We start from the raw sequence: 21657 nt of genomic DNA, 5'->3' as shown, positions 1-21657 counted from the left end.
GAAATTGAGCCTTCATCTTAAAAAGTAAACGCGTATCATCAATTTCGAATGCGTCGTGCACAGTTACGAACATATTTTCTCGGTTAGTTTGCCTTTATTTTATCGTGCCAATTAAGTGGTCTTCCTAAGCTGGTTGCAGAAGAAAAATGATTGTAATTCGAATAAGCAAAGCAAAGCCTTGGTGGTGTATTTTGTTTTCAAAACTTGACCTCCAAAAAAAATATTAACTTCTGTTTTTGTTTAACAAACTTCCTAGCCATCTGTAGCAGTATATGACAATTGCGGGACTAGTGCTATTGATCCTATTAACTCTAGCAGCCTCCCCTAACCGAGATTCAAATATACGACGACTGTTAGATCTGCCGCGTACGTTTTGACTAACTGGGAGACTAGCCCCAGTGCGAATTGAAAAAATATTCCTCCACCGAACATTCCTATACCGACGTACGTCGTAAACCATAGAGACACGTGGACTGATGGGAAAGATGGCTCATTGCTCTACCCAGTACTCTAACCAATAAAAGTTATCATAAATATCATATCATAGTGAATCAGCAGTTTATTAGCATTTTTCACTGCTCATTGCTGTATATCAGCTTTTTGACTACCTGGTTGTTTTAAATGGGCCCCCATTAGTCTAATTCTAATCCATTCTAATTAATCTTATCAGTAATCAGCTGCAAATAAGCATTGCTAGCACTATAAGAGAGTTAGCAGTAAAGTAGAAATATATTATGCCAACATAATTTGTAAATAGCATTTAAGGTGACTTAAATGCTTATTGGTTTGCAATTGAATTGTCATAGTCACAGGTTTGCATAAAAAATCACATATCTGCATCAAACATACAATTTTTCTGCTGATTATTACAGACTTTTGACTGATAAATAATGGAAAATAATAAAAGAATTATGCTCATTTAAAATATTATTACCGTGTAGGTCACAATAGAATTGTTTTGCGATCTGACTTTTCGTTTAAAAGTTATAAGCAAAAACGCGAAATTTACGTGACACGATTTTCTCCAAAAAAAAGTTAAAAAGTTGTGCTTACCTTTTGTTTTTGCCTTGACCTTTGTACTGAAGTCAAGCATTTATTTATTTTTTTCTCGCGGTAGTTTTTTAAATCGACGGAGGGATCAGTAGAAGCAAGAAATGCAACTAAGGTGTTGATACAGTCCCCACGGTGAGACAAGACGTGAAACGGAAAGAATGGAAAATTAGCTAATACAAATTGCAGCAACGCTATTTTTTATCAAGCTTTTTTTAACCAAGCTATAGAATTATAACCGGATTCGAACCCAACAACAATTTCCATAATTCACATTGCATAAATCTTGAACCATAGAGAACCAGTTCAAGGGTTACTAATGTTCCGCTCTTTTTCCTTCACGCCTTATCTCACTTTAATATATACAGGTAATATACAGTGGAACTTCGAATTTGGCATGGTTCGATTTTGGTATGCCTCGATGACGATAAAATTATGCCTTCAGTGTGTTCATGAAAAAAAGTTTGCGGTTATAGAATGATTTGAACAAAAATATTTTCATTGCCGTAGGACAACGCCTTAACGCAGGTTGCCAAAACTTACTTGCACCGGACGGGTAGCGGACTTTTTAAACATAAAATGGTTACCTAAAAATAAAAAATAAGAAAACTTATCCAATTTAATTCTACTATGTGTATTTTATTCAATGACAGATACGTATTTCGCCTACGACTTGCAGGCTTCCTCAGTGTCTGTTTCGTATTCTACTAAGACGCTCCAAAAACTTCATAAAATGGTTGCAATCGTTGATTTGAAAGGTCATATTTAGTCAATTTCTAACGCGTTTACAATCAATTTTTTCATATCAATATGGCACGGTTTCGATTTCAGCAACATAGGCGACACGCATTTGTTGCCAAATTCGTAGTCCTATTGTATAACATCTTTGATTTCATAACTTTCTTCTATTATTCCCTATGTCTATACAGTTATAAAAGAAAATAATTAAAAACAGAGCAAGGAAGAAATACCAAGTGCGGTAAGAAATTTGTGAGTTTGTGACAAGAGCTCGATTTTCTTCGCTCAAGCAAAGAGATTTCTTCACAACTAGACAAGTAGTAGCGCTGGTAGAACTGGATTTTTACAGGTTATAGTTGTTGGAAGTATTACTTTAGATTTGATCTCGTTCGCTTCCAATTTTTGACAGTTTGAGATTGGAAAAAAGATGTAATATCAATAGATGATCATCAGCTCAGAAGCGGCATTGATATTCAAGTAGAATTGTATTCGCATCTAGTTGCAGAGTATTTGTACAAGATAATCCACAATATGCAAGGTAATTGAAACGGTGCACAGAAGAGTATTTGGTTAATAAATCTGGTCAAAAAGGGAAATATCGAAACCATTCTTTGTTCATCATGTTGTACATCTTTGTGTTCCTAGATATCTGGTGCATTAGTTGGCAGCCACTTTGAATTCATTTGTTTTGTTTTTGAATTGCACCAGCTTAAATACTTATGTTTTTGGAGCGATGAATTTTTTTTTAAAGTTACCAAAATTTATATTCATTTTGCTTGAAGTTGGAGTCAATTATCAACGTAAATCAAAATGACTGCAATTAGAAAATATTTGCCATGTTTTAGCTTTGGAAAAAATTTATTTATAGCTTAAACATAGTTACATAGCAAACAAACATAGACGTTCCTCGAAGGCATCTACTATTTTGATAAAAAAAATGTTTTAAAATAGGTTTTGTTTATCTTCCGGGTCCGGCCGGGCTGGAAATTCGATCCCGTCTGATAGAGTAGGGTTCTGACCAACTGACCATGGAAGTACATTTTGCCAAGGTTCGTCAAGAGAGGTTTTCTGATGTTCAAATTTTTTTTCACCCCCGCTGGGTTACCCTTGACGATCGCCGAAATTTTCAAAGCGGAAACTGTTGAATGCATAAACAACGTCGATGGTTGCTAACCAATCGTACCGCGCACTTCTGTTCTACAAACTGTGAAAACTAGATCACCTATTTTAACTCACCTTGCATTTTGCGAAAATTTTGAATTCGCGATTTATCTATTTTTTAGTTACGCTAGATATTTGCATTTTTTCGCATTATTTATTTTTCTTTGACATTTTACTAAACAGAGTTCACCCAAACATCCAACAAAATAGATTCTAAACAATTGCTTGCAGTTGCTGGAAGACATCTGCATCATTGGATCGAAAATTTTAAATCTTAAAAGAAAAATAATCGTGTGGTTCGCTGGTACCCACGTACTTGCCCTGGCGGGTGTTGTGGGCTCGAATCAGGATATCATCTCAGATTATAGCTTGGTTCGACCCATGCAGCTTCCATCATTGGACAAAAGGTAGGAGTCAAAACGACTACTTGTTAAGCGTAGCTACCAACTCCCCTACCCCTTTCCTCTATCGTATGACCGCATTTCAAGGTCAAGACTAAAAACATGAAAAGATTAATCTAAGATAATTGAATACAATGAATTCATTAGAAAACACAACGTTGACCCACTATTCTGACCTAATCTCGCTCCTGTTAACTATGCAAGGACGCTAAATTTTCTGAAAAATAATAATGCCGATTCTGTACCGAAAGAGATGAACCCACGGAACGTACAAAAGTGTCGTTCAATCGAGCACTACTGCGGCCAAGTTAATAAAAATCTTACGAAATGGAAAGCAAACTGTACAAAATGTCAAAGAATTCCGTCAAAAATTTAACGCAGCCGCAAAGATGATCAACACTCTAAAAAACATGAAAGGTATCCACAAGAAGCTTTAGATGAACTAGCTAAATGTCGTTCTCACGAAGCCACTAATATGTAAGCTTTGCAATTTGCCTGTTTAACAGCTAGTTCTTTTATCTCTCAACTGCCTATTCCGCTTCATGTACTAGCAATATTTTCTTTATTCAATAGGTTAGAGCTGCAACAATGTGTAACCCTATGGGTACAGTTTTCAATGCACATACGCTTCTATGATGTTGTTTCAACATCCTGGAACTGAACGTAAACCGGTCTTGGCCGAATTGAAGCTATGCATTCAATATTTTACATTCAATATCATAGTTTTCCTATAGATATCCAACTAGTTAGTATAACAAAATCAAATCGCAGTGTCCAAATTATCTACCAGCTGCAGAAGGGACCCTAATGCACGCTATCAAATGAGCGGAATTTTTTAATATTTTGAAAATAAAACTATTTTACGGATAACTGAACCGATTCGGGTGTACGTTGAATCCGTGACCGACACCGGAAAAGATTTCGGAGCAGAAAAAAGAAATGATATTTTTTGTGCAGTATAATCGAACTCAGCATCGAGTTATGTACCAAGTAGAAGCGGAAGTGGTTTCGAACGAATGCCGGGTGGGAAAGTAGTAATGGTTATTTTATTTCCCGGAACGTAGTCGGTTTGAATTTTAAATATTTTCCTGCGGAGTGATTTTTTTTAAACCTGCTGGAAGGCGAAATGATATCGGTGTTCCAGGTGAAATATTGATGGTTCGTCCGTTGAAAAAAATATATACGAAATTCAAACTGCTATCCAGTTTATTTCCGCGTTGCGGTATCGTTTTCTTTCCAAGCGAGTGGTTTGCCATGAATGCACAAGTAGTTTGGACATTTTAGCACAGTTTAAAGTGAAAAAGTTAGCTGTTTTGAATTTAATTTTCGGTAAGGTATATAAAATAAAAGGCATTAATCTTCGGACCAAGACTGTATTTTTATTAAATTATTTACAAATCATCATTATACAATTTAACAAGCATCAGATGAAATTGACTAACGAGCGCAATAATGCTCTGCCGACGACGAAAACATTGACAATTACTACAGTTGCGAGAAAAACTTTTCCTTTTCCTGCAAATGCTCATCCGGTTATAAGACGAAAGAAATACAGGAAAGCAAGTTTCTGTATTTCGATATCCAGCATCAAAACCGCATACCCATACACCAAGAAAACCCGGAAAACTTTCCAGTTCCGAAGTTCAAACTATTTTTGTGTGCCTTCGGCTTGAATTTTCCTTTCAATGCGGATGTGCGACTTTTGTCAAGTTAAAGCAAAAACTTGCAACTGGTTATAAACTGAACACAGCATTGCGAACAGCATTTGTTCCGGTCCAAATTGTGTTCTTGTGCACAATATTTGTACTGCCCCTTCTGCATTGACTCAACTGCAGCTACAACAGCAACCGAAAGAAATCATCCGAATCAGGATCTGGTTAGCTACTGCTTCATATAAACGATAAAATACAACGAGTGTTTACCTCCTTCCACCAGAATTGGTTCACAGCTTCTCGCAACGTTCAGAACGAAGTTTGCATTCTAGAGAATAACTTTTTGTCTGCTTGCTTCGAAAAATAATGTGGCAGTCAGTGGTGGACGATGCTGTTGTGCATTTTACTTTGAATTTTTTTATTAGGATACTCTCCAATCTCAAACGCTTAGAGCAAGACGAAGAAAGGAAGAACGAACAAATTTATATTCATGACACGAACATCAAAATTTTATGGATAAATATAATAAATTCGGAAAATACAGTGCTTTTCCATTCTATCTGACCATCCGCTCTACTGAGGTGTGAAGCGGTTGGTAATTTTTCCATGAAACACAAAACAGAGACAGTAAAGGAGGATTTTATACCGAAGAGTAGGTATGTACGAAGTGGGAAAACTAACTTTTGTGTCCGTACTCCGTGCAACGGATTTTATCCATTTCCTTCCTTACATTATCAGCAGTTTCAGAAACTCTCTGTCTGGTGATTCATCATCATTTTTGTCAAAACTTCCCAACTTTCTCAACTGTACCATATTATGAAACTTTCAGTTATGTAATATAGAAACATAACTTAAAATCGTTCTGAAGATGCGTATTATGTCAGAACTTTGTTCTACGCCTGTATTTCCACCGGAAAAGTATTAAAATAGACTATTTGAAAGATTCAAAGAAAAAAAGTTCATATACAATAATGAATCATATCTTCTCGTTTATATGAGATACGAAACACCCAATTGTTGTTGAGAAAGTCTCACTTAAACGTCAGTGGTTTAATATGGATGATAAACTTAAAACTTGAAATTATTTTAGTAACCATCTATCCATCTAGTTCATCTATCCTACCCACGAGAGGGCTCTATAGACGCAAGGTAATGTATATGTTAAATATTGACATTTCCCCCTACAACTTACTTTTACTTGTACTTACTCAAATCAATAATAACTTACTTGTAGTTACTCGGCAATTTCATGAATCATGTATCAAATGTGTCGGATGTATTAGGTGTTCGGATTTTGTTCAAATCAAATTTGTTAATTTATTCACTTCCCGAAAATTTTTGACTTGATTTTTTCATTTGGCGATAGGGGTACCCTTTTTGAGGTAGGGTGGCTCCAAAAATCGTCGTTATGCCAAACTGCAGTGGCATTCACTTTTAAATGAGTTTACCTGTAAATAGGTTGAATTTAGTTAAAACTTGGTTAGAACTACTCACAATTCCAGGACATTTTGAGTAGTTTTAATCAAGTTTCAGCTAAATCCGACCTTTTTACGGAAAGACTCTATTTAAAGTGTAGGTGAACAAGGGGTAAGAAGGCCCGGCGGGGTAAGACGAATCACATCGATTTGGATAAAAAATTGTTAAAATTTTTACAAATGTGCTAGTATGTTTTGCTTATCAGCCTATCTAAATACCTTCAAGACAAGCTGTGGCAGTCGGCCGGACGAAATGTCAAAATTAGAATGAAAACAAATTTTTCGTTCACGTCAAAGGAAACCAACAAGTGCCAACAGGTACAAAAGGTAGGAGTCACAACGACTACTTGTTAAGCGTAGCTACCTGTTACCCCCCCCCCCCCCTCCCCTCTCTCACCTTTCTGCTCTTTCCCCTCCATTCCAAAAAAATCATTACTTTATCAATTCTAGAAAATTCAGAAAAATATTGATGGAAGAATTGTAAGCCACATAATTCAAAACAAATTTCATCAATTTCAGAGATGGCCTTTTTTGGAAAATCGATTAAGAGTTTTTAAAATGCTTTTTTTTCAGTGTAGAAATTAATTTCAATTTTTTCGGTATTTTTTATGAAAATTCAGAACATTTTCTCCCATTCCCATCAGTCACCCACACATTATTTTTTTGTAGGTCCTACAGTTTTCGAGTTATATTTTCTATTAAAAAAGGGAAAACAAAATTGCGCCCTTTCCAAAAGTTAATCTAGACCAATTTTGGAAAAACTAAGTTTCATTAAATTCTGAGAGGGTCATGCCGACCTCTGGTCGAGTTATCGTGAAATCCGTCAATTATGGCTGTAGAAAGGTAAAACCACACCGGTAGGTGGATTAATTCGGGTATTTCTATTTTGTTTAAAATATTGACCAAAACCAACATTTGAACCACTGTAGAAACGCTCTTTTTTTTTTTTGTATGCCAGAAGGGCATTGGGTTAAAAGGCCACTGCGACAGTCTTAATGATCGTCTTTTGTGGCAGTAGAAACGCTCTTACTCCTCCTTGTTTTGTTTCATCTGGAAAGAAACTCTATTCCCTAGAGGCCGAAGAAAAACCTAGTTTTAAACTCCCAAGATAGCAATCAGTTTGTTAGCTTTACCTGAAGCGGAGGTTAAACTATTTCAAGCACTACCAATACGTCGTCTCAGAATGTTTATACGCGCTATTGTCCTTTGCACTGTCGTACGATGTAGATAATAAAAAGTGGTATCCAAACAAGTGGTGAAACTCCTCTGTTTGAAGGTTGAGAAAATTCTTCTGTAGCGAGGGAAAACACTAGAGAAGAGACAAGCTTCCTGTCACAGGTATGTGAGACTGGGGATATGTGAAAACATCGTAGATAGCGGTTATTAGAAAGAGATTAGACTTTGGCGGTTGGCACGAATAGAGCCCTATATTCGTTTTCTATAATAAATACTACCCTTATGAAGATAAAATTTAGTGTCTACTGTCAATTCTTCGAGTTTATTCATTAGCCAACTGCAGTTGTTGTAATTCTTATTATTTAAGGGGTTATATACAGTTAGAATTTTCAAAAAATCGATTTTCTACTTATTTCATAACCGTAGTGCACATATATTTGAGTATTTTCACAGAAAATTTCATGCCAATCCGTCAAATATTAACGAAGTTTTACGCATATTTGTAACGATGTGTCAGAGCGATTGAAGAAGGAACGCGAAACATTGAACGCGTGTTTCTCAAAACTGTGTTTTCAAAGTCGGCGAGCAAAATTTCTTGAAAATGGCTGAATAGAAGCAGTCCAAATTTTGACACAAGTGTTCTAAGTGTGTATTCTAGAGATTAAACAAAGGTTTTTCCTCGACGAACAATATTTCTCATTTTATGGGCAGTTTAAGAGCAAAATTTATGCCAAAAATTGATTTTTTATGTTTAAGAAGCCGCCATTTTGTCAGAAATGATTATTTCGTTAATTCCTTCGATCAATCTATAGATAATGTATTTTGTCTCCGATTCCTTTTTGGTTTTTCGATTTCCGATAACGCAGTCCATAGGTATCGTGCTCACTGCAGGACGCTTTATTTTAGAAGCGTTGCAGGAGATTAACTATATACTATATAATCCATTTCAATAACCTTTTCCAAACACAAAATATCTTAAAATTCAGCCAAAAGCTGCTGTAAGATGTATACAAATTTTCACTTTAGTCAGTTAAAGAATTTTCTTTAAAAAAGCTTTAGAAAAATTGGCTTTTTTAAGCCTCCCAACTGTATATAACCCCGTAACGAAGAACTCTAATTTTTTCATGGAATTTCTGAACCGCAGGTATTAATTAATTATCAATAGGACTCTACTAATCGGAAAAACTTTTACTAACTTCTGTCTGCTCTTGAATTGAATCAGATTAAAGTAAAGTAAGACCCCCCAACTCCGCAATTATATTGACAAAATCTAAGGGCCTTATTTATTGCAGATTGAAGATATTACCGGTTTGCTAGCTACTGCTGTACTAATTTCATAAATCCCCCCCCCCCCACTAAGCTTTCTGATTCCTGCTACAGGTCATAGGCGACTATTGTGCTTAACCTTTAAATCCTGACGCCGAAAATTGGGATGTTTGAAATCAGACTTTTGGCTCCATTTACTTTAAATTTTATTCCATTTCAATTCAACTTGTTTTAAAAGAGCCGAATTAGATTGAGGCATCAATAAACTAAACAATATATTAGTGAAATTTAGTATCGCTTTTGACGGAGATATTCCGAACTGCAGTGGGGTTATTTTTTGCTGTCTTAGGTAGAAGATAGATTGAAATAGAAATACAACAAATTAGACACTCCGGAATATCAGCTTTCAGTGCTTTCGGGGCTCCAATTAGTCGTTTTATTCCGTAGTGTTCAAGAACTTACAACATCCCAACATCCAAAATGTGAGGGACGTAAAACTTACAATTTTACCTTACAAATACAATATTTTACCATGCATTGGATGCATGCAGAAAGGATGTCACTGAATTGTTCGAAACTTTTCTGACTATTGTCATATTGTCATTATCATTGCGCTCAATGGTGGCCCGACCACAACATCAAATGAAGTCATGTTAAGTTATATTACTTTTTTACGGACCTTTATCTTCTTCTACTTCAAAAATGGAGCTTTGGTATGGATTATGGAAGTGTGCAAAACTGGAATTAAATTGGAATAACATTTTCATTGCTAGGCAGTCGAAACGGTTAATCTCTCCAAACATTTCAATGATTCGTAAAATCCTGGAGCTTTCGAAAAAAGATCTAATCATTTATGCTGGTCTTACAACAGGACATTGTCCGATACGCTATCATCCGAAGCTTAAAAAAAGACTCGGTTATGCCGATGTCCGGGAATTTTTAATTAAAGAAAAAAGGTTCTTAGACAGAGGGCTATTAGAATAGAGCCCCCGATATTTGGAGAACTACTTCCACCGCAGTAGTGACCTTCATCCGAAGTGCATCACCGGCCTGGACAAATGCTATTAGTCAAGCAATGACAATTGCTTCTGATAGTGTTGCGTTTGCATCTTTAATATACAAAGATAAACACGTTCTTGTTGAGAACCAGTAGGAATGGCCTGGTATTCATATGACTAAGAGGTTGATCAAGAAACAAGCGGTTTCAAACGTGAATAGTATTTTTGTTAAAAAATGTCGGTAGCACAACACATGCAAAAAAGGCAAAGCCATGCGTATAAACGTCCTTAAGAACTTGACCTTTCTTTATCGACAGACTTCGCAGCACAGCGTATGCGTTCAAAGTAAAAAAGTTGTAGTGAACTACTAAATTGCCACTTTTACACGGTGATTAGGGGAGACCAGGTAGACTTGATCCCTTGGGACACTTGATCCATTCATTGTTTCTCAGCAAATACAATGTTTTTTTTATGCAGAAAAAAATAAAGTTGTACATTTCATTCAACTAACAAAATTGCAAAACAAAAATGTAATAAATTTTTACATTGCAAGGAAAATATAATATAGTAAGATTTGCAACGGAATAATTCTCTATACTTCTTTTTTTAGTGAAGTCCAACTTTTTGGCTACGGAGAACTGTCTTGAAATTTTTTAATTGCTTTTCAAACAAAAAATTAGCTAAACATGTGTATTCATTGATACTATATACATTTTGCAATAAAACTTGTATACATTTTACAAAATTAACTTTCAGTAAAACTTACTACGACAGGTACACTTGATCCACATAATTTCAGTGACACTTGATCCTCTTATTAGGAACTGAAGAACTTGGAATCCGTTATGTCGTAAATAATAAAATGAACAATTCTTCATATCGTAAACATTCGTCATGTAAAAATCATGAATAGTCCGGAGATCCGGTCAGAACGACTGCAAAAATGTTCAACTTGAATGTAATGACACTTAAGCGATATGTGAGAAAACGAAAAAAATGCTTCTGAAAAGATCATTTAGCAACCGGACTATGAGGAGCAACCCGTGCATTTTACAAGGAAGAAGAAAGACTGCTCGGACGGAAGTATTTATCTGAACAAAGCAACTCATCTTCTTTGAAGAAGAATTCTATTAATCATTGGTACCCGATGATTCCGAACAATACAATTATCAAAACACCTGTAGATATAAAACCATTTCCAAAGGCATCGCCACGTAAAAATATGCGAAGAGTAGGAAAACGAGGAGATACACATCGTTACAGATGCACCAACGAAATTGAAGCTGGAGGCTGCTCTGATTATTAAACAGGAAAAATATAATGCTTCAAAAATTCAAACCCAACGAAAAAGTTCTCGTCGCAGATTATAAAAGATGTCCAAAGCTATACTTTTACAGATCGATGGAATTAACGATTTTTAAATACTTTTTATACTTTTGAATTAGGCTGTTGTACACTCACTAATAATGATACTACATGAACTAGGCCTATTTTAATAAAATTTCCAAATGAAAGTTGAGCTTTAAAAATATATATTTGCAAATGGATCAATTGTGCCTAAACTGGGGATCAAGTCTCCCGGATATTTTGAATATGTGCAATTTTCTGTACATTCCAAAATATCCCATATCTTTTGATTAGCGCTACGTATCACTAACTGATAAATTGTAGGCAGTAAGCTGTATTGTAAACTGTCGAAAAATTGAAAACCCAGGGTTTTGTTCTAGTGGACATTTGAGAAATATACATAAAACAAAATGGGGATCAAGTCTCCCTAGTTTCCCCTAGATTGGTCAAATGATGGTCAAGTTACACGCGTGTGGCTCTTTACGGTGATGCTGTGGCACTCCATTATTATCAAGCTGATTCATTTCTACCACAATGCTTACTTTATGTGCTTGAATCGAACGGCAAGTTTTGAGATAGGGTGTCATTCCAAAAAATCGAAAAATGCGAGCGTCACGAAAAATGAAAGGTTTTGAGCGCTAATAGCTCAGCGGTTTTCCGATCGATTTTCAATATTCTTACACCGATCGATTGGAAAATCTTCTAAGAATTGGCCCAAACGAAGAAAAGTATGGATTCTTGACGTTGAACTATTGAAAAATTGAAAATGATGAACCTATGTTTTACCAGAATTCTCACTTCGTGATTGGTTGGAAGATTCTTTACGATGATCTAAACCCATACCAATTTGATATCTGTGCTTGGGAAGTAAGCAAAAACAAGTGACAAAGTTCCCTCATTTCAACAAGATTTCTTAACACCGCGGTTCAACCTAGACCATTTTGATGTCCTTGCTTGGGAAGTACGCCAGAGAGTGTAACGAAGCTCCCTCGTGCCAACAGATTTCTTACGAACGCGATTAAACCTAGTCCAATTTGATGTCTGTGTTAGGGAAGTGTGCCAGAAAAAACGACACAAGTTCGTTGTCACAACAAATCGCAAATTCTTTACTGCGAGACTGGCTGGCAAAGGGTGAACATGTGCATTCCATAACCTCTGTTCATTAACTCCTATTCCTACCTCCACGAGGTGCCGGCTGGGGTACGCAACTTCGGTTGTCGTATGCTAACAGGAAAGGGGGCACAGTGGCTCCCGCCCACATTAAGATGGCAGCCCCATCAGCGGGATAAGGACCTTAGGTTAACAGCCTACTGTACCAGAACACACAAAAAGTTAATGAAAATGAAAGAAGAAATCTCTCCGGATTATTGGCAACGACCTTTAGCATGAAAACACGGACACGAATCGGAACATGGAATATACTGACCCTTGCCCAGCAGGGCAAGCTGGCTCAACTTGCAAGGGAAGCTAGCCGTCTGAAGCTTGAAATCCTGGGGCTGAGCGAGGTCCGCTGGCCGGGTACTGGCGAACACAGGACATCATCCGGGCAAGTCTTGCTCTACTCTGGCATACGAGGTGAAAATGCTACTCGAGAAAGAGGAGTTGGATTCCTACTGAGCCCAGGGGCACGTGCGGCCCTGATGAAGTGGGAACCAATAAATGAGCGAATAATCGTTGCCAGATTTAGAACACGGGTTAGGAACCTTACGGCAATCCAGTGCTATGCGCCAACAGATGCTGCCGACCTGCAGGAGAAAGAGAGCTTTTACAGCCAGCTGAACAGCGTGGTTGAGAAAATCCCGAAGGGGGACATCCAAATTCACATGGGCGACTTCAACGCGAAGATTGGCTCAAACAACGCGGACCTTGAACGCGTCATGGGACGCCATGGCCTAGGAGAGATGAGCGAAAACGGGGAGCTGTTTACAGAATTCTGTGGTAATAACGACATGGTCATTGGTGGATCGCTCTTCCCCCATAGACCAGTACATAAAGTCACGTGGGTTTCCCGCGACGGCCGAACAGAAAACCAAATCGACCACATCTGCATCAGCCGGAAATGGAGAAGGAGCCTTCTTGATGTACGCAACAAACGCAGCGCTGACATTGCATCCGACCATCATCTTGTTATCGCTGAGATACGTCTGCGCGTCGCACGTGTCCAACGACGGGAGGAGAAAGTTGGGTGCCGCTACGACGTCCGCCGATTGGAGAATCCTGAGGTGAAAAGGGCCTTTGTTGAACAACTTGAATCTCGAGCCTCGGAGTTGCCATCTGGTGGAACCGTCGAAGAGCAATGGACCGGCATCAAGAACGCCTTCATCACGACCAGTGATGAAACCCTCGGCAAAGCGCGCAGTGGGCGGAGGGAGTGGATTTCGGATGAAACTTGGAGGAAGATCGACGAGCGGAGAGAGGCGAAAGCCGGCATTGAGCGAGCGCGGACCAGATCGGCTAAGACAGCTGCCCGTCAACGATACGCCGAACTGGAGAGGGCTGTTAAACGTGCTTGTAGGCGGGACAAGAGAGCCTGGACTAACTCCCTAGCCGAACAAGGAGAAACCGCCGCCGCCAATGGTGATATCCGTTTGTTGTACGATATTTCTCGCCGCCTTAGTGGTGCCAGGATGAATACAAAGATGCCGCTAAAGGACAGAGCTGGTCAGCTATTGACTGACCGTACAGAACAGCTTAAGCGATGGACTGAACATTTTGAACAACTCTTCCGAGCTTCAAATGTCAGAGACCAACAAAACCAGCAGCGTACGACGCCTACAGTTCGTCGAATAAATCGCGTGAACTCGGAGGCGCCATCGCTGGATGAAATTGTAGCAGCCATCAAGAGTATGAAATCCAATAGAGCGCCAGGGATAGATCGTATTTCAGCCGAAATGCTCAAAGCTGACCCATCTTTGTCAGCCCAGATGATGCATCAGCTTTTCAGCAATATTTGGGAAACCGCAACTTTTCCGGTGGACTGGATGCAGGGCATATTGGTCAAAGTCCCTAAGAAAGGAGACCTAACGGAATGCGGTAACTGGCGTGGCATCACGTTGCTCTGTATTACTCTCAAAGTACTCTGTAAGGTAATCCTCAACCGGATCCAGGAGAAGATCGACGCTACTCTCCGGCGGCAGCAAGCTGGATTCCGTGCTGGCCGATCATGTGTAGACCATATCACAACGCTCCGCATTATATTGGAGCAGATCAACGAATTCCAGGACTCTCTTCTGCTGGTGTTCGTTGACTTCGAAAAGGCGTTCGACCGACTCAATCACGAAAACATCTGGGGCGCACTTAGGCGTAGAGGAGTTCCAGATAAGCTAGTCCATCTCATCGAGGCTCAGTACGAGGCGTTCTCGTGCAAGGTTTTGCACGACGGCGTCTTGTCCGACCCCATAAGGGTTACTGCTGGCGTGAGACAGGGCTGAATTTTATCACCGCTTCTGTTTCTCATCGTTATGGATGAGATATTAGTTGGAGCAATTGACAGTAGACCAAATCGAGGATTGCCTTGGAATCCTCTAACGATGGAGCAGCTAAATGACCTCGACCTAGCCGACGACATTGTCTTACTCGCACAACGCCGAAACGATATGCAGAGCAAGTTAGACGACCTCTCCGAGAGCTCCCAGGCAGCAGGTCTCACAGTCAATGTAGCGAAAACTAAGTCTATGGTAGTGAACACTGACAATTCCACCAACTTTACAGTAGCAGGACAACAAGTTGAGCAGGTAGCCGTCTTTCAATATCTTGGTAGCCAAACAACGCCCGATGGTGGTACCAAGACTGATATAGCCACACGGATCAGGAAGGCCAGGGGTGCCTTTGCAGGTCTGCGAAACATTTGGCGCTCAAACCAGATCACTCTACGTACGAAAACCCGAATCTTTAATTCAAACGTTAAATCCGTACTGCTGTATGCCTGCGAAACGTGGTGCGTCTCAGCGGAGACAACGCAAAAACTGCAGGTATTCATTAACCGGTGCCTGCGATATATTATTCGTGCCTGGTGGCCTGATAATTGGATATCCAATGAGGAACTCCATCGTCGGTGTCATCAACGGCCGATAGCCACAGAAATTCGTGAGCGTAGGTGGAAGTGGATCGGACACACCTTGAGGAAAGGAGCGAACGAGGTTTGCAGAGCAGCACTCGACTGGAATCCACAAGGACAGCGTAGAAGAGGCAGACCCAGAGGCTCGTGGAGACGGAGCTTAGCCAACGACATCCGGGCTGTAGACGAGAACCTGTCCTGGCGACAGGTAAAAGCCATGGCGGGTAACCGTCAGCAGTGGAGATCTCTAATTTCATCCCTTTGTTCTGCCGGACCGGCGGACATGGACACATAAGTAAGTAAAGTAAGTTACTGCGAGACGATTAAACCTCGGCGAATTTGGTATCTGTGTTGGAAAAACGTGCTACAGCTGTGCTGTAGTGTTCGGTTATAATATGACTCTGTATGAATACGCATGCTTGCCGTTTCATTAGAAGTGCAGTGAAAAGATGTGCTGTTGATAAAATAGGATTGAATTGGTAAAATTCCTTCAACGTGGGGAACCATGGGTAATAAAAACAATCTTTAATTTCTGAAAGGTAGCAGGAAAGCAATAGTTTGTGTTCTTGATTTTGTGAAATTGTGTCCACATGCACATTGAAATAACTCTGAAATCTTTTGAGGATTGAACGTATGCAATGTTACTACTTTGATATATGTTACATAAACGCATGTAGCATGTATATATGTTGCATACAGCATATATACATGAAGAAACGAATGATTACAAGCATGGATACATGTTACTATCACCACCAAGAGGCTTACGTAGTCCTGCGTCACCTATATATGCGGTCGTGTCTTGTGCACAAACCCTCCGATTTTTTTTATTTGTATGATAGTCCTAATATGGTTCCATTTGCTTGATTACTTCTAGAGTTATGAGGAAATTTGTATTTCATATGTATAGGAGACCACCCCCCCCCCCCCCTCATAAAGCAGAGAGAGGTTTCAATTCACCATAGAAAACATTCTTGTCTCCAAAAACACGCACATGTCAAATTTGGTTCCATTTGCTTGATTAGTTCTCGAGTTATGAGGAAATTTGTATTTCATTTGTGTGGAAGCCCCCCCTCTTAAAAGGGAGAGGGGTCATTATTCCCCTCCTATAGAGGGGAGAGATTTCAATTCACCATAGAAAAAAACTTGCCTTCAAAAACACCCACATGCTAAATTTGGTTCCATTCCATTGATTAGTTCTGGAGTTATGAGGAAATTTATTTTTCTTTTGTATGGCAGCCCCCCCTCCTAAAAAGGTCCTAATTCATCATAGAAAAAATTCATGCCTCCAAAAACACCCACATGCCAAATATGGTTCCATTTGATTAATTAGTTCTCGAGTTATGAGGAAATTTGTACACTCAAGTCGCTTTTTACGCGAAGGATACGTCCCGCGTAAATCAAAACCGCGTAAAAAAACCGCGTAAACTCCGAAAACCGCGTAAAAAAACCAAAATTTCGCGTAAAAAAAACTTTGTGGATTTCAACACTACGCGAAAAAATAGACGTTTTGAGCACATCCGCGTAAATTCCGAAAACCGCGTAAAAAAACCACGTAAATTCCGAAAACTGCGTAAAAAAATACCGCGTAAATTCCGAAAACCGCGTAAATTCCGAAAACCGCGTAAATTCCGAAACCACGTAAAAATAGTCGCGTAAAAAGCGACTTCAGTGTATTTCATTTGTATGGAAGCCCCCCCTCTTAAAAGGGAGAGAGGTCATTATTCCCCTCCTAAAGAGGGGAGGGGTCTCAATTCATCATAGAAAAAAAATACCTACAAAAACTCCCACATGCTAAATTTGGTTCCATTTGCATGATTAGTTCTGGAATTATGAGGAAATTTGCATTTCATTTGTATGTTTCATTTGTATGAGGGGAGGGATCTTAATTCACCATAGAAAAAATTCTTGTCTCCAAAAACACCCACATGTAAAATTTTGTTCCATTTGCTTGATTAGTTCTTGCGTTGTGCAGAAATTTGTGTTTCACTTGTATGGGAGCCCCCCCTCTTAGTGGGGGGAGGGATCTCTAACCATCGTAAGAACCTTCCCTGGCCCCAAAAACCCCAATATGAAATTTTTCACGCCGATCGGTTTAGTAGTTTTCGATTCCATAAGGAACATTCGGGCAGACAGACAGAAATCCATTTTCATAGGTATAGATTTGTATGGGAGCCCCCCCTCTTAGTGGGGGGAGGGATCTCTAATCATCATAAGAACCTTCCCTGGCACCAAAAACCCCTACATGCAAATTTTCACTCCGATCGGTTCAGTAGTTTTCGATTCTATAAGGAACATATAGCAGACAGAAATCCATTTTTATAGGCATAGATTTGTATGGGAGCCCCCCCTCTTAGTGGGGGGAGGGGTCTTTTGCCATCGAGAGAACCTTCCCTAGCCCCAAAAACCTCTACATGCAAATTTTCACGCCGATCGGTTCAGTAGTTTTCGATTCTATAAAAAACATACGGACAGACAGCAGACAGACAGAAATCCTTTTTTATAGGTATAGATTTCATCGTGCAATCTTCCCAAATCAATAAAATATATGAATGAACACATCGATTTTACCGCGCTATAGTTTAAATATGTCAAATCCGAAGCATATTCTTTACGTAAAACTACAAATAATTGAAGTTTGCATGAAATCCGTCATACACTTCTTAACTATTTTTTCGATTTTTTCTTTTCTCACCAATACATGAATATAACCGCGAATACATTACCTTGCTTTTAACGTACTTTGGGGTCTGACACACCATTTTAGATCAAAAGTGGCTGAACATATCTTCAACGACAACCATCCGCTAACCATCGTCGACGCGAAAGTAATAAACAACTGTTCAACGTGGAAGATGGATGTAACGGAGAGTTTAGAGATTTACAAGAGATGCTCCTCAACTTTACTAAACAAAGACCCTGGAAACGGTTACTCTTGGCTAGTTTATTCCGCAACTAAAGCTTGGTGTCGCGGTGGAAGCATTAAGTATCTTGCTTACTTGTGATTCGTTGACTCATTAATTATTAACAGTGATTGATATTTATGCATGCACTCAAGTCTTTTTTGCACGGGAGATACGTGGCGTGTAAAAAACCCCGTTTAAAAAAAACCGCGTTAATTCGAAAAATGTTGAAAAAAAACCGCGTTAATTCAAAAATCGTCATAAAATAAACCGTGTTAATTCAAAAATCGACGAAAAACAACCGCGTTAATTCAAAATCATCAAAAAAGTCGCTTGAATTTAAAAATCGCTGAAAAAACCGCGTTAATTCGAAAAATGATTAAAAAAAACCGCGTTAATTCAAAAATCGTCATAAAAAACGTGTTAATTTAAAAATCGTCATCAAAAAACCGCGTTAATTCAAAAATCGTAAAAATAAACTGTGTAAAAAAAGACTTGAGTGTATTTCAATAGTGATTTGACTAATTTTTATTATATTTGCTATATCGCTCAATGCTTAGAAAAATGTCTGATCAATTGATGCAAATAACTCCAAAATCGATTGAAAAATGGTAAAACGTAACCACTTTTCGTTACATGTTCATTTCTACTTCTAAAAGGCATCCCAATATAGAAAACAAAAATGTAGTTCTACGTTAAGGGAAAATGAGAAGTCATTGACTTTTCGTCAGAGAGCCAAATTTCGGATGCAGTTTTTAGACCCAAAACAGGGGTTCGTTTTTTTAAATATATTCACTACATTCTTCTTGCCAATCTTAACACAGAGAATGTATTTTCATGAACAGAATTTGTACAATGTTTTTGTTTTTATTTGTTTATAAATTGGCAAGATGAAAATTTATGTGTATTGTTTATGTATCTCGATTATCTCGATGAAATAAAAAAGCAAAGCTGTTAAAGTACTATTGACTGTAACAACCTCTCCCAGCCCAGATTCGAACATACGACGACTGGCTTGTTATACCAGCGTCGTACCTCGAGGCCAACAAAGAGGCTATGGAGGCTTTCGATGAAATAGAAACACTTATTTCTAATCTACACAACGTTTCAGTTTACTATGCTTCACCTATCGTCAAATGCATTTTAAGGTTCAGATACGCATCATTGATTTTTATGATTTCCAAAGCAGTATATTCAAAATAAAAGTTATGTTCTCAAAACTACGTTCATTATGGTTTAATAGACGTTCGGAATGAAGTGAGAACAGTTTAACGAACAGAACTTTTATTTTAAGCATTAAATGGATTTGAACTCCAAAAAAATAATAACGGGTATTTGAACCCTTATTAACTAATTGATTCGCTGATTGATGATCAACACCGAGTCCATTGTTGACGACTAATCGCCGACTTGCGTACCTTTTTCACACTTATAGTGCGTAGTCCTCGTACATTTGATTTGACTAAAGATATCAACTGCTTCAATCGTGTTAACCGTAACAAATCCATTTTCAGATAGTTTTAGATGGAATAAAGGTTTATATATTACTATAAATATAATATGAATATGAATATGAACAATATTTCGAGCTATGCTGCTGCATAACTTCACGTAGGAGAAGGGGGGTAATGACTGACACTGCGGGAAAAATAGACACTTGTCATATTTCATAAACAATAATTTTCTGATATTAATGATGGGAAACCTTTTTAAAGAGTGAATGAATACTTTTGAAATAAACTGCTTATTTTTAACAGAGTAACTGTCAAATTTATAGGCAAAAACGTAGAAACGTGTAAAAAATAGGTGGTAAATCGTTTAAAAATAATACGTACATCGTTTACGCAACACGCGCTACGTAAATAACCTTATTATTTTTGCGCTATATCAACGATTTTAAGTTTGTTTAGTCCTTCACTGAATGAAACTTAATCGTTGGGAAATTCGGTGAATTTATGAATTTTCAGTAAACAGTAATTGAAGTTTAAAAAAATAGTAGGTGGGAAAAGATGAACACAAAAATTTAGAATTCAAATTGCCAATGTCATCGATTTAACTTTGCAAACACCACTGTAAACACTGAACAGATTTTAATAATTTTAATACCAAATATATATTTTATTTATTTAGTATATAGTATTTTATTGAGCTTTTAAAAAAAATTGAGCTAAGGTTTCTTACAAAGTGTAATAAAGTGTTAAATTTCGATAGAAATTTATCAGCACATGTTCTGGCTATATCAGACTGAAACGTTCAGTTTGTATAAAAACTGCGATCAACACAGTTATTTCTGAGTAGATAATGAATCTTAACCTTAAGGTGCCCGTCTTTACATATTCAAAACACCGTGGGTCACAAGATTACTGCTAGATTGAAAAATCGATTTTACACCTATGTACTTATTTACAAAATGAAGTCTTAAAAAACAAATATATTACATACCTGTACAAAACACCGGTTCATCACTCTTATCAATACAATCGAAGGTTCCATCACAATACTTGACTAACGGGATGCAGGTTCCATTGCCACAGCGAAAATGTGCCAAGTTACAGTAACTCGAAGTATTAGCTGCAGAGCTGGCAATACCACCATGACTGCTGTTATTGTTACTGTTATTACTATTTCTGGCTGCCAAAGCTGCAACTATTGACGCTGACGAAAGTGAAGCTATCGCTTGGGGTGCTGATCGATCCCGATTTGATCGGAATCCTACGCCTCCTCCACCATTTGATCCACTGCCTCCACTGGCGGAGTGTGCCGTTGGAAGTCGATAACTTAACAGCGCTAATAACAGTACTAAGAGGCATTTCCAGTCTTCCATTTGGAATTCTCTACAACAAATGTAAAAATTGTGCAAGTTTTGATTGACAGTTTTTTTATTTGAAAAAAAAAGCTATCAAATTCAATGTACGAAAAAATTGATTCGATTTTAACTTATGCGATGCAAAAATAGATTAGTTAATTTCATTCTATTTATCGGTACTGTTTATCTGCATGATCTTTTTTCGTGGCCATTCATTAGATAACATTTTCATATCAATTCCATTTCTGAGAAATTAGTAGTATATTTTAATATGCTATTAAGTGCATCTGTCGAGTAAAAATGGTTAATAATTATGTTATTGTTCTTTCATTGACGATAACTATAATGCAATGCTATGGGGTAAATCGCCGATAATTATAGGTGCTTTAATCATGGAAGTATGTCATATGTAATGCAAACGTACTCAATATAATGACCATAAAGTAGAACCGTTGGCCTACTAATATTCAATAAGCAAGAGTGATGAATTTTAGGACAAAATATTACAAAAAAAACTTGTTATTTCGAAATCGCCCTTATTGAATGTTAACGTGTAGTTAGTCAAATGCACGAAATCATTTGTACACCAATTGTGGTAGCTTTAAAGATAGGTTTAAAGTTGAGTAC

General features: G+C 38.0%; 1 protein-coding gene across 1 annotated transcript in view; it reads right to left on the bottom strand.

Moving 5' to 3' along the window:
* The window catches only part of LOC128737976 (uncharacterized), a 77418-nt gene extending 56370 nt beyond the window's left edge, over positions 1–21048 (bottom strand). The window contains 1 exon segment of the mRNA XM_053832769.1: positions 20667–21048. Within this exon segment, the coding sequence (XP_053688744.1) occupies positions 20667–21048 (382 nt within the window).
* Between the last annotated feature and the right edge of the window lie 609 nt (positions 21049–21657).

The sequence above is a fragment of the Sabethes cyaneus genome, chromosome 2 (assembly GCF_943734655.1).
Source record: "Sabethes cyaneus chromosome 2, idSabCyanKW18_F2, whole genome shotgun sequence".
NCBI classification, from domain to species: domain Eukaryota; kingdom Metazoa; phylum Arthropoda; class Insecta; order Diptera; family Culicidae; genus Sabethes; species Sabethes cyaneus.
This window is presented reverse-complemented; position numbering and strand designations above follow the sequence as displayed.